The 13,849-nt window shown below is 49.1% G+C and overlaps 1 protein-coding gene across 2 annotated transcripts in view; it reads left to right on the forward strand.

The window, feature by feature from the left end:
* Positions 1–9,585: 9,585 nt before the first annotated feature.
* The window catches only part of MLLT1 (MLLT1 super elongation complex subunit), a 78,830-nt gene continuing 74,566 nt past the window's right edge, over positions 9,586–13,849 (forward strand). For both annotated transcript variants that reach the window (XM_049876575.1, XM_049876576.1), the window contains exon 1: positions 9,586–9,732. In XM_049876575.1, coding sequence (XP_049732532.1) covers positions 9,721–9,732 — 12 coding nt within the window. In that variant the 5' untranslated portion in view covers positions 9,586–9,720. The remainder of the gene's footprint in view (positions 9,733–13,849) is intronic.

The raw sequence follows: 13,849 nt of genomic DNA on the forward strand, positions 1-13,849 counted from the left end.
TGGATTTGAACAAAGCAGCTGTGTCAAGTGGGGACATTTGAATATGAGTTGATTCCGGGTCATGGCAATCCCATGTGACAGAGTAGAACCACTCCACAGGGCTTTTTAGGCTGTAATCTTTATGGGAGCAGATTGCCAAGTCTTTCTCCTGTGGGGCAGCTGGGTGAGTTTGAACCACCGACCTTTCCATTAGCACCTGAGCCCTTAACCAAACCCATTGCCATCAAGTCGATTCTGACACATAGCAACCCTATAGGACAGAGTAGAACTGCCCCACAGCGTTGCCAAGGAGCAGCTGGTGAATTCAAACTGCTAACCCTTTGGTTAGCAACCAAACTCTTAACCACTGCGCCACCAGGGCTGTCTGTATTGTATTAGATGATATTAAAAAAAAACAAAAACAAACGAACAAAAAAACCCGTTTGTGTGGAGTCGACTCTGGCTCACGGAGACACCATGTGTTACAGGGTACAACTGTGCTCCACAGGGTTTTCAGTGGCTGTAATTTTATGAAAGTAGACTGCCAGGCCTTTCTTCTGCAAAACAAAACAACAACAAAAAAATGTTGCCATCAAGCTAATTCTGACTCATGGCGATCCCATGTGCTACAGAGTAGAACTGCTCCACAGGGATTTCTTGCCTATATAATCTTTACTGAAGCAGATTGCCAAGCCTTTTCTTCATGGTGCCACTGGGTAGGTTCAAACCTCCAACGTTTTTGGTTAGTAAGTTGAGTGCAAACCATTTGTGCCACCCAGGGACCTTTTCTTCTGCTAGATGACATTTAAAAAATCTATTTGGCTGGGCTTGATAGTGGGATTGTGGTTATGCAGGAAAATGTCCTTATTTTTCAGAGGTGCATCGGGTGAAATGTCACCATATAATGGCCTTTAAAATATGCTAACAACACAGCAACAAAAAAGACAAAGCGAATACGGCAAACGTTAAGAATTGTTAAATGTAGGTGGTGGGTATGTGAGAGAGTTCATCAGACTTTTTTTTTTTTTTTTTAACACTTTTCTGTGTGTTTGAAAAATTTTCCCCAAGTTTTCAAATATTTTCTTGCTGCGTACTTCTTACTGCACCCTAGCAGAGGTTTGTCATTCTGTATGTTCCACTGCTATGTTGCTAAGAGTGGTCACTAGGTTAAGGTGGCAATTGATTGACCCTTCCATTGAGAAGTTATTTTCTACTCTTTGCATCTAGTAGGCAACCTGCTGAAAGATCTTTGGAGGACATGAGGATATTGAATTCCTTCCCAATCATTCAGTAAACAGCTTCAGCATCCATTGATGACTCTTGCCTGGCCCCATGTGTGTCAGGGTAGAACTGTGCTCCACAGGGTTTCCAATGACTGATCTTTCAGAAGTAGATCTCCAGGTCTTTCTGCCAAGGTGCCTCTGGATGGACTCAAAACTCCAAGCTTTCAGTTAGCTACCAAGTGTGTGGAAACCCTGGTGGCATAGTGGTTAAGTGCTACGGCTGCTAACCAAAGGGTCAGCAGTTCGAATCCACCAGGTGCTCCTTGGAAACTCTATGGGGCAGTTCTACTCTGTCCTATAGGGTTGCTGTGAGTCAGAACCGGCTCGACGGCACTGGGTTTGGTTTGGTTTTGGTTTTGACCAAGTATGTTAACTGTTCGTACCACCCAAGGACCCTGGTTATTTCATCGTTGTTATTAGGTGTCATCGAGTTGATTCTGACTCATAGTGACTCTATATACAGTAGGACGAAACACTGCCCGGTCATGCACCATCCTCACAATCCTTGCTGTATTTGAGCACACTGTTGTAGCCATTGTGTCAGCCCACCTCATTAAGGGTCTTCCTCTTCTTCACTGTCCCTCTGCTTAACCTTCTCCAGGGACTGGTCCCTCCTGACAACATATCCAAAGTACCTGACAGGAAGTCTCGCCATCCTTGCTTCTAAGGAGCATTTTGGCTGTAATTGTTCTCTTATTTCACGAGGGGTTCCAAACCATTTACTGGCTGGCATTTTTTTTTTTTTTTTCTGGAGAAAGCTTTTACTCATGAGTTGGGACTGGTTTCATACGGTAAAGTTAGGAGTTGATAAAATTGTCACCATCAGATGGGATAAGTGAGTTTTGTTGTATCAGCATCCCCATGAACTCGTGGGTATTTATACACCCAAACTGTCTCAGTCAATAATAGTCATTATTGGTTTTGATGCACAAAGAGTTCCCCTTTAACCTAGTGGGAACTCCAGGGATGTTTGTTGTTGTTGTTGTCAGGAGCCATCGAGTTGGTTCCGACCCATAGCGACCCTACGTACCACAGAACAAAACACTGCCCGGTCCCGCAACGTCCTTACAATCATTGTTATGCTTCAGACCGTTGTTGCAGCCACTGTGTCAATCCATCTCGTTGAGGGTCTTCCTCTTTTCTGCTGACCCTGTACTTTACCAAGCATGATGTCCTTCTCCAGGGACTGGTTTCTGCCTGATAACATGTCCAAAGTATGTAAGATGCAGTCTCGCCATCCTTGCTTCTAAGGAGCATTCTGGTTGTAGTTCTCCCAAGACAGATCTGTTCATTCTTTTGGCAGTCCGTGATATATTCAAGATTCTTTGCCAACACCACAATTCAAAGGCATCAATTCTTCTTCCGTCTTCCTTATTCATTGTCCAGCTTTTACATGCATATGATGCAATTGAAAATACCATGGCTTGGGTCAGGAGCACCTTAGTTTTCAAGGTGACATCTTTGCTTTTCGACACTTTAAAGAGGTCCTTTGCACCAGATTTGCCCAATGCAATGGGTCTTTTGTTTTCTTGACTGGTGTTTCCTTGGGTATTGATTGTGGATCCAAGTAAAATGAAATCCTTGACAACTTCAATCTTTTCTTTGTTTATCATGATGGTGCTTACTGGTCCAGTTATGAGGAATTTTGTTTTACGTTGAGGTGTAATCCATGCTGAAGGCTGTGGTCTTTGATCTTCATCAGTAAGTGCTTCAAGCAAGGTTGTGTCGTCTGTTAATAAGTCTTCCTCCAATCCTGACATCCCATTCTTCTTCATATAGTCCAGCTTCTCTTATTATCTGCTCAGTATACAGATTTAATAGGTATGGTGAAAGGATACAACTCCGATGCACACCTTTCCTGACTTTAAACCACTCAGTATCCCCTTGTTCTGTCCAAACAACTGCCTCTTGATCTCTATACAGGTTCCTCATGAGCACAATTAAGTGTTCTGGAATTCCCATTCTTTGCAATGTTATCCATAATTTGTTATAATCCACATAGGTGAGTGCCTTTGCATTGTCAATAAAACACAGGTAAACATCCTTCTGGTATTCTCTGCTTTCAGCCAGGATCCATCTGACATCAGCAATGATATCCCTGGTTTCATGTCCTCTTCTGAATCCAGCCTGAATTTCTGGCAGTTCCTTGTTGATATACTGCTGCAGCCGCTTTTGAATAATCTTCAGCAAAATTTTGCTTGTGTGTGATATTAATGATAGTGTTCGATGATTTCTGCACTTGGTTGGACCATCTTTCTTGGGAATAGGCATAAATACCGATCTCTTTCAGTCAGTTGGCCAGGTAGCTGTCTTCTAAATTTCTTGGCATAGACGAGTGAGCACCTCCAGCACTGCATCTGTTTGTTGGAACATCTCAATTGATATTCCATCAATTCCTGGACCCTTGCTTTTCACCAATGCCTTCAGAGCAGCTTGGACTTCTTCCTTCAGTACCATCGGTTCCTGATCATAAGCCACCTCTTGAAATGGTTGAACGTCGACTAATTCCTTTTGGTACAGTGAGCCTGTGTATTCCTTCCATCTTCTTTTGATGCTTCCTGCGTCATTTATTATTTTCCCCGTAGAATCCTTCACCATTGCAATTTGAGGTTTGAATTTTTTCTTCAGTTCTTTCAGCTTGAGAAAAGCAAAGTGTGTTCTTCCCTTTTGGTTTTCCTTCTCCAGCTCTTTGCACATGTCATTATCAAGAGGCCCTTTGAAATCTTCTGTTCAGTTCTTTTACTTCATCATTTCTCCCTTTTGCTTTAGCTGCTCAACCTTCGTGAGCAAGTTTCAGAGTCTCCTCTGACATCCATCTTGGTCTTTTCTTTCTTTCCTGTCTTTTCAATGACCTCTTGCTTTCTTCATGTATGATGTCCTTGATGTCATTCCGTAACTCATCTGGTCTTTGGTCATTAGTCTTCAACGTGTCAAATCTATTTTTGGGATGGTCTCTAAATTCAGGTGGGAAATACTCAATGTTGTACTTTGGCTCTCATGGACTTGCTCTGATTTTCTTCAGCTTCAACTTGAACTTGCATATGAGCGATTGATGGTTCCATAGTTGTATTCTGGCCTTGTTCTGACTAATACTGATCTTTTCCATCATCTCTTTCCACAGATGTAGTCAATTTGATTCCTGTGTGTTCCATCTGGCGAGGTCCATGCATAGAGTCACCATTTATGTTGGTGAAAAAAGGTATTTGCAATGAAGAAGTTGTTGGCTTTGCAAAATTCTACCATTCAATCTCTGGCATTGTTTCTATCACCAAGGCCATTGTATCAGTCATCTAGTGCTGCCATAACAGAAATGCCACAAACGGGTGGCTTTAACAAAGAGAAATTAATTTTCTCGCAGTCTAGTAGGTTACAAGTACAAATTCAGGGCATTGGCTCCAGGGGAAGGCTTTCTCCCTCTGTCAGCTCTGGAAGAAGGTCCTTGTCCTCAATCTTCCTGTGGTCGAGGAGCTTCTCAGGTGCAGGGACCCTGGGCCCAAAGGATGCACTCTGCTCATGGTGCTGCTTTCTTGGTTGTATAAGGTCCTTCACTCTCTGCTTGCTTCTCTTTCATCTCTTGAGAGATAAAAGGTAGTGCAGGCCACACCCCAGGGAAACTCCCTTTTCCTTGGATCAGGGAGGTGACCTGGTAAGGGTGTTACAATCCTTCCTTAATCCTGTCAACATAGAATCACAATCGCATCTGCAGAACAACCACAGAGTACTGGAATCGTGGCCTAACCAAGTTGACACATAGTTTTGGGGGGACAATTCAATCCATGGTAGCCATATGTTCCAACTACCGATCCTTCTTTGTTTCCAACTTTTACATGCCAACCAGCAGTAATTATCAATGCATCCTGATTGCATCTTCAATCTATTTCAGACTGCAGAAGCTGATAAAAATCTTCAGTTTCTTCATCTTTGGCCTTAGGGGTTGATGTGTAAATTTGAATGATAGTCGTATTAACTGGTCTCCCTTGTGGCGTATGGATATTATCCTATCACTGACAGCATTGTACTTCAGGATACATCTTGAAATGTTCTTTTTGAAGATGAATGCAGCACCATTCCACTTCAAGTTGTGATTCCCAGCATAGTAGGCTATATGATTGTCCGATTCAAAATGGCCAATACCAGTCCATTTCAGCTCACTAATGCCTAGGATATCGATGTTTATGTGTTCCATTTCAGTTTTGATGATTTCCAATTTTCCTAGATTCATACTTCGTACATTCCAGGTTCTGATTATTAATGGATGTTTGCAGCTGTTTCTTCTCATTTTGAGTCATGCCACATCAGCAAATGAAGGTCCCGAAAGCTTTACCCCATCCATGTCATTAAGGTCGACACTACTTTGAGGAGGCAGCTCTTTCTCAGTCATCTTTTGAGTGCCTTCCAACCTGGGGGGCTCATCTCCCAGCACTATATCAGACAATGCTCTGCTGCTATCCATAAGGTTTTCACTGGCTAATGCTTTTCCAAAGTAGACTGCCAGGTACTTCTTCCTAGTCTGTCTTAGTCTGGAAGCTCAGCTGAAAGCTGTCCTCCATGGGTGACCCTGCTGGTATCTGAACTCCAGGGATGTAGTTTCAAAAATTCCCAAGAGTTCAGAACCTAATTTAAGGGCTATTGTTAGTTGGAAGCCGCAGTGGTGCAGTGATTAAATGCTTGGCTGCTAACTGAAAGGTCAGTGGTTTGAACCCACCAGCTCTTCCATGGGAGAAATGCCTGGTGATCTACTGCAGAAAAGATTTCAGCCTTGGAAACCCTATGGGGCAGTTCTACTCTCCCCTATAGGGTTCCTATAGGGTCACTAGGAGTTGGAATTGACTGTATGGCAATTTTTTTTTTCTTGTTAATTGTCATCAAGTTGGCTAAGACTGATGGCAGCTCCATGTACAGCAGAAAGAAACTCTGCCTGGTCCTGCACCGTCTTCATGATTGCTGTGACCACTGTATATTTCGTGTGCCTTCCAACCTACAGTACCATCTTCCAGTGGTATATAACCAAAAAAACCAAACTCAGTGCCATCGTGTCGATTCCAACTCATAGCGACCCTATAGGACAGAGTACAACTGCCCCACAGAGTTTCCAAGGAGTGAGTGCCTGGTGGATTCGAACTGCCGACCCTTTGGTTAGCAGCTGTAGCACTTAACCACTATGCCACCAGGGTTTCCCCAGTGCTAAAAAAAAATATATATATATATATATAGGACATTCTATTGTGGTCCAGAGGATTTTCATTGGCTAATTTTTAGACGTTGAACACCAGGGCTTTCTCCATAGCCTGTCTTAGTCTGGAAGGTTCATGAAACCTGTCCACCATGGGTGACCCTGCAGGTATTTGAAATATCAATGGCATAGCTTCCAGCACCATAGCAACACACAAGTCACCACAGTAAGACAAACTGACAGGAGGTTGGTGGAATTTAAGAATAATTTCCTACATAAGAGGGAGCCCTGGTGGTGCACTCAGGCGCTAACTGAAAGGTTGGAGGTTCAAACCCACAAGCTGGTTTGAACCCACCAGCTACTCCGTGGGAGGAAGATGCGGCAGTCAGCTTCAGTAAAGACTGCAGCCTTGGAATCCCTATGAGGCACTTCTCCTCTGTCCTATAGGGTGGCTGTGAGTGGAATCTACTCCGATGACAACAGATTTGGGTCTGCATCCCAGGTGAGGAAACGTAAGGGAGGGAAGGGCAGCAGTTTCTGAAGCTATTCATTGCAACATTTGTAACTTAAACGCACTGCCCAGCAAGCTCCCTTCTTGAAGCTACCCATTGCAAGAATTGTAGCTTAAAGGTACTTCTCTGCAAGCTTCCTTCTGAGCCAGACAGCTTCTCCTCCCTCCTTTGTTGGGGAAGTGGTTATGAAAGTTGAGTGAGCCTCAGAATTATCTGCAGAGGTTAAGCCACTGAGTGCTGCCCTACCCCCCGAGTTTCTAATGAAGTAGGTGCAGGGTCCTGGCGACTTCAATATTTTCTCTGTTTATCACGATGCTGCTTATTGGCCCAGTTGTGATGATTTTTGTTTTATATTGAGCTGTAATCCATACTGAAGGCTGTAGTCTTTGATCTTCATCAGTAAGTGCTTCAAGTTTTCTTCGCTTGCAGCAAGCAAGATTGAGTTATCTGCATACTGCAGGTTGTTAATGAGTCTTCCTCCAAACCTGATGCCACATTCTTCCTCATGTAGTCTAGCTTCTCAAATTATTTGCTCAACATACAGATTGAGTAAGTATGGATCAACAGTCAACACCCATGGAAGCAGCAGCCAAGAAATCAAACGACGTACAGCACTGGGAAAATCTGCCGCAAAAGTCCTCTTTAAAGCGTTAAAAAGCATAGATGTCACTTTGATGACTAAGGTGCCCCAGCGCAAGCCACAGTCTTTTTAGTGATCGCATTTGCATGGGAAATCTGGACAATGAAAAAGAAAGACTGAAGCAGATTTGATACATTTGAATTATGGTGTTGGTGAAGAGTATTGAATATACCATGTGCTGCCAGAAGGACGAAGAAATCTGTCTTGGACAAAGTACAGCCAGAATGCTCCTTAGAAGCGAGGATGGCGAGATTTCGTCTCACATACTTTGGACATGTTCTTATCAGAAACCAGTCCCTGCAGAAGGACATCATGCTTGGTAAAGTGGAGGGTCAGAAAAAAAGAGGAGGGCCATCAATGAGATAGATGGACACAGTGGCTGCAATAAAGGGCTCAAACATACCTACTATTGTGAGGATGGCACAGGACTGGGCAAGTCTTCGTTCTGTTATACATGGGGTTGCTGTGAGTTGGGCCTATCAACAGTCACTGGTGTAGGGTGGGGCCAAAATTTGCATCTCTAACCAAGTTCCCAGTTGATGCTGACTTTGCTGGTAAGGGAACCACTTAGAACCACTTATCTACTTCCATCCAGTCACAGGATTTTGTTTTTAAAGTTTTGCCCACTTCTACTGTTGCTGCTTATTTTCTCAGCATGATCTCCAATTTTTTTTTGTTGTTGTTCCAAGTAGGCCCTGCCATAGATATTTTTAAAAAAGCACAGTGTTACCATGACTGTGATGTGGCCTTTTTCATAGTTTTGTCAGGATTTACTTCCATCCCAAAGTTATTGATTTTTTGACACTGTTTCTCATCGCGTGTACCACCACCTAATAAATGTTTGGCTGATACGGAAAGAGCAAACCAAAAAAAAAAAAAAACCCATTGCTGTCAAGTCGATTGTGACTCATGGCAACCCCATGTGTTACAGAGTAGAGCTGCTTCATAGGAGTCTTGGCTATGATCTCTCACCCAAGCAGGTCTCCAAGCCCTTCTGTGGTACTGCTGGGTGAGTTTGACCTGCCAATCTTTCGGTCCAGTGCAAACTGTTTGGGACCCAGGGACTTTACTAAAAGAGAAGTGGAGGGCGAAAAAGGGGAGGGAACCCCAATTTTAACTATAAGAACGAATTTAAAACAATTGCATAACCGTCCCCAAATCCTAGTCAGAAGTTCTAACGTCTGAGAGACAGGTGTTTACAAGATTCTCAAAAAGCTGGAGTGCGTCTGTCTTCAAGGGCTCTGTGAAATTATGTTTTCCTCGGTAAATTAAAGATCGTCTTTTGAGGGACTGGCATTTTTTTGTAATTTCGTGGCCGAGACTCTCTTGATTCCTTCAATGTAGCACGATTTCAAACCTGTATCGTTCACATTAGTAGGAAATAGAATCACACCGTACTGTTACTTCTTCTGTTTGACAGATGAACTGAGACTTGGGGGGGGGGCGGAGAAAGAAAGCGAGTTGACCACCTTTGCCACGCAGATTCAAGATTCGAGTATTCATCTTCAGATCCAGAGCCCAGGGCTCATTCCATCACACAGGAGCAACACGCAGCTAGGAAACAAGTGTCCCAGGACCCCGTTCCCGGAGTCGAACCCACCACCCCAAGCTCGGGACAGGGAGATGCTCCCGCCAGGAGACAGCGCCCCCTGCGGGCCGCGGCGCGCAAGCGCGGCGCGCTCGTCCCCGCCCCCGCCCCCCTCCACGTGCAGCGCACACCTCGCGCTCCCCTCCTCAGGGCTCGCCTCGCACCTCCCTCACTCCCTCCTCCCGCCCCTCCGGCCTGAGCCTCCCATTGGCTGCGGGCTTCGTCCCTCCGACCGCAGCCCGGCTGGCCCTCGCCAGGCCGGAAGTCCCGCCCCACGTGCGCCCGTCCACGCTGCTGAGTGGCCAACAGCGCCGTCCGTCCGGGCGGCGGGCCCGAGTCGGCGGCGGGGGCCGCGGTCGGTGCGCGACCCGGGCTGGCGGTGGTTTCCGGTTCCGCGGGGCTGGCGGGCGGCGGGCGGCCCGGAGCGGCGGCGGCGGTGGCGGCGTCGGCGGCGGCTGACAGACAATGAGGGCGGCGGGGCGGTGCTGAGCGGCGGCGGCGGCGGCGAGCGACGCGGGGCCCGGGGGCGGGGCGGGGCGCCAGCCATGGACAATCAGGTGAGGAGCGGCCGCGCCGCCTCAGCGCAGCCCCGCGCCGCCCGCCCGCCCGGCCCTTCCCTCCGCTCGCCGCCGCCGCCGCGGCCCCGGCCCGCCCCGCGCCCAGCTCCGTGCGCGCGCCCGCCGCTCCCCGCCTTTATGTGGGCGGGGGCGCCCCTCCCCCACCCGACCCCGGCTGGCGCCCCGTGGACACCCCGGGACCTGGCCCAGCCCTCACCCCTCCGACCCTTCTCGGGGAGTCCTGCACGGCCCATATCGTTTCAGACCCTTTTTGGGGACCCCAGCCTGGCCTAGAGCCCCTTCGGACCCTTCTCGGGGACCCCGGCCTGGCCTATGTTCCCTCAGATCCTTCTCGGGGACCCGGGCCCGGCCTCCACCCACCTCGGGCGTTCTCTGGAACTCCAAGCCCGGCCCAGACCCCCGCAGACCCTTTTCGGGGACCGCGGCCCGTCCCAGATAGCCCCTCAGACTACCTCGGAGATCCCAGCCCAGCCCGTATTCCCTGGGACCCTTTTTTGGGACTTTGCATGGCCCATGTTCTCTCAGACCATTCTCTGGAATCCCGGGCGGCCGACGTCCCCCTAGACCCTTCTCAGAGACCCTAGCCTGACCCAGACCATCCTCACCCTTCTTGGGGACCCTGATCTGGCCTATGTTTCTTCATATACAACTGAGGGACCCCAGCCTGGCCTACACTCCCCTCGGGCGCCCTTTGGAACCCTGGTCTGGCCTACATTCCCCTCAGGTGCCTTTTGGAGGCCTGGCCCAGAGCCCCCTTAGACTGTTCTTGGGGACCCTGGCTCAGCTTGTATCCCCTTTGACCCTTTTCTGGGACCCTGTATGGTCCACATCCCCTCAGACCCTTCTTGGGGTCCCCAGCCTAGCCTAGAGCCCTCTTGGACCCTTTTTGGGGACTCTGGCCCAGCCTATGTCCCCTCAGAGCCTTCCTGGGGACCATAGCCCATCCCAGAGCCCCCTCACTCCATTTGGGACTCCTCAGACCTGGCCAGTACCCCTTTTCCTTTGGATCCAGGGCCTGCTGGTGTCCCCTTCCTTTTCCGGACCCTGCCCCTGAACCCCTTAAACTCCCTGAGTCCCCAACTTGCTGCCTTGTCTCCTTTGAGCCTTTGCCTGGGTTTGAGTCCCCTCAGATCCCCTGGGACCCTGGTCTGCAGCCGCCTCCTCCCTCGAACCCTGGCCCAGCCCAGGCTTTCTTTCCCCTCATCCTCTGCCTGGGCCTTAGCCCCCGATGGCTGGATGGCTGAGGACGCTGGCCTGAGTCTTCTCCCCTCTGATCTTCCTCTCACCCAGCCTGGCCCGAGCTCCCTCTAACTCCCCGGGACCCCAGCCCTCCGCCCTTTTACCTAAAACCCAGGCCTGCTGTGAGGGTCCTCAGCCCCCCTCTGGTTTCAGGCCTTCAGACTGCAGTGCCTGAGGGGCTGGCTTTTTGACTTTCAGACCCTCTTCTCGTATTCCAGGACCAGGGCAATTTCTTCTCTCACCTGGAGCCTCTAAACTCCTCAGACACCAGACTCTGCCCCTCCTCTCAGCTTGGACTCCCTTTGTCCCCTGGGACCCTAATTCATGTGTCCCCATGTTTCCCCCAGTCCAGACCTCTCTCCCCAATCTGGTTTCCGCCAGCCTCAGCCAGCCTCCCTTCACAGAACTGCAGGCCCCAGGACCCCTGTCTAAGGCACCTGCACCTCCCTCCTTATCTTGGTGGCTGGCTCCCGCTGCCTCCCAACACCCCCCCCCCCCCATATTTTCCTTTTCTTTGCCAGCATCTTGGAGCCTCCATCCTACCAGGAGGCTTGCTCCAAACCCAGGGTGTATTCCCACACCTCCCTAAACTCTCCCAGTGTCCCCTCCCCCTTTGATCTGGAAGCCTGGAGCCAATCTTGTTGGTTCATGTAAACTCGAGGCAGATCTGGCCCTTCGTACCCCTTTCGCCAAAGTCTGCTTTGTCTCATCTTTAATACCAAAGGTCCTTCCTGCTCCCCCCAGCCCCGTTGCTCCCTTAATAGGGTCATTTCTTCCTCCTCCCTTTCCCCTGGCTTCAGGGGTGTGAGGCAAGGAAAGGCCATGTGGCATTGTGGGGTGGTAGATGAGATCTCCGCCTTTAGCTAGGGTAGGTTCGGGTGTCCTTGGCTCCTGGCACCACTGAGTTAGCTCTGGTGAGGTGCTTTGTGGCTGTGTGGTTCCAGGGGTTCAGGGCAAGAGACTTCCGCCTGTTCTGGCCGCCTGTAGGACAGAATTGTTGGCGGGCAGGTGACAAAGTCACCAGGTTTCCTTTGACTTTGGTGTGGCTACCCTCTCTTGAGAGGTAGGGAAGAGTTTTTCGCAGGTGGATGATGGATTTCCAGAGTCGGGAGTCAGGTTCTCTTGAAGGGAGCTTGTTGGCTCCAACGGTATTAAGCTAAGAAACAAAACAGCGTATCTTCAGCGTCTGCTTTAAAGGAAGCCCATGCCTTGTTCTTCACCACAAGGCATGGAATGTTGCCCTGTCACCAGCCCACCCCTCAGTCCCAGGAAAGGTGTCTTAGGCAGAAGCATTTTCCTTCCATCTATGATGTGCTGGGCCCTGGATGTTGGGGCAGTTGCTACTGAGTTGATTCCGACTCATGGTGACCCATGTGTCAGAGCAGAGCTGTGTGTGCCCCACAGGGTTTCGAATGGGTGATCTTTTGGAAGCAGATTGTCAGGTCTTCCGAGGCACCTCTGAGTGGACTCGAATCGCCAAGCTTTCCGTTAGCAGCTGAGCGTGTTAAGCGTTGTCTGGGCAGTTGTCATTTCTGTGAGTGGATGGGGGAGCATAGATGGCATTCTTGGCTGGTGACAGGGGAAGAGGAAGGTTTTGCTTGGGTGGACTGCTGAACACACAGGCCCGAGAGCTCGATTACACAGCCCAAGTACGCAGCAGCTAGCACGTGGGCTATTTACATTTAAACTAGCCAGAATTTGACAGCTCAGTCACGCTAGCCACATTCTAAGTGCTCCTTAGCCACAAATGGCCACCAGCCACCTTATTGGACAGCGCAGACAGACAGCATTTGCATCATCACAGAAAGTTCTGTAGGACGGTGCTGGTGGAGATCCTGGCAGAAGTGTTTGCAAGTGAAATGGGTCCCCAAGGAAAGTACCCGTCGTCTGATCCTTATTCCCCGTCTGATCCTTATTCCCCTGGCGTGTTTGCATGTGAATTTGGGAGAGGCACAGGAGCTCTATCCTTTCCTGACCTGAGACTGAGGCCCCCGGGGAGCCATGGAGAATGGTTCCCTTTTATCCACGTAGGTGAGTTGGTGGCGAGTATTACAGAAAGACTCAGGGTACACAGAAAACACTTTGAATCCAGCGGAATCTCGGCCTTCCCTTTCTACCCTGAGGTGTCACAAACCTGCAGTTGCCTCACAGAGAGTGCAAAACTCCCCCTGTGCCCTCTGGCTTTTTGAGGCTTGAGTCTCTTAGTACCCTCCAGTCACTTCCTGTAGGACTTCCAGTTTAGCTAATGAGTAGGATTTCGCATTTTGCTTCGGGCCTGACTTCTCAGCATTGCAGTCTTTTTCTCATGCCCAGGAGAAGGTCTTTCTGGTTCCCATTGCCCCATCCTCCTCCGCGCCCATGTCTGTACTGACTAGCTTGTCATCTGTGGAATTAGTATTTGGGGGTGGTGGTGAATGAGCTCTTTTGCCCCCTTAGGGGTCATACCTGGGAAGGGTGTGATTTCTTTCCAAGGATGGTGAACCAAAAAAACCAAATCCATTGCCATTGAGTCGGTTATGACTCCTAGCGACCCTGTAAGACAGAACAGAACTGCCCCACAGAGTTTCCAAGGAGCACCTGGTGTATTCGGACTGCCCAGCTCTCGGTTAGCAGCAGTAGCACTTAACCACCATGCCAGAAGGGTTTCCCCAAGGATGGCAGCGAAGGAAAACGAGCAGATGCTGAAAAGATTGCAAGGGGATGATCTGGGAGTAGGGAAACTGGACGGATGGTGGTTGCTGGGGGAGCTGGGAAGTGGTGTTAGCTTCTGAGCCAGTCTGTTCTCCAAAAGGACCAGGTAGTCCTACTCGTGCATAGGTATGGTCCTGGGGTCTGACGTGGGTAGCAGACCAAGCAA

Source organism: Elephas maximus, chromosome 3 (assembly GCF_024166365.1).
Source record: "Elephas maximus indicus isolate mEleMax1 chromosome 3, mEleMax1 primary haplotype, whole genome shotgun sequence".
NCBI classification, from domain to species: Eukaryota; Metazoa; Chordata; class Mammalia; order Proboscidea; family Elephantidae; genus Elephas; species Elephas maximus.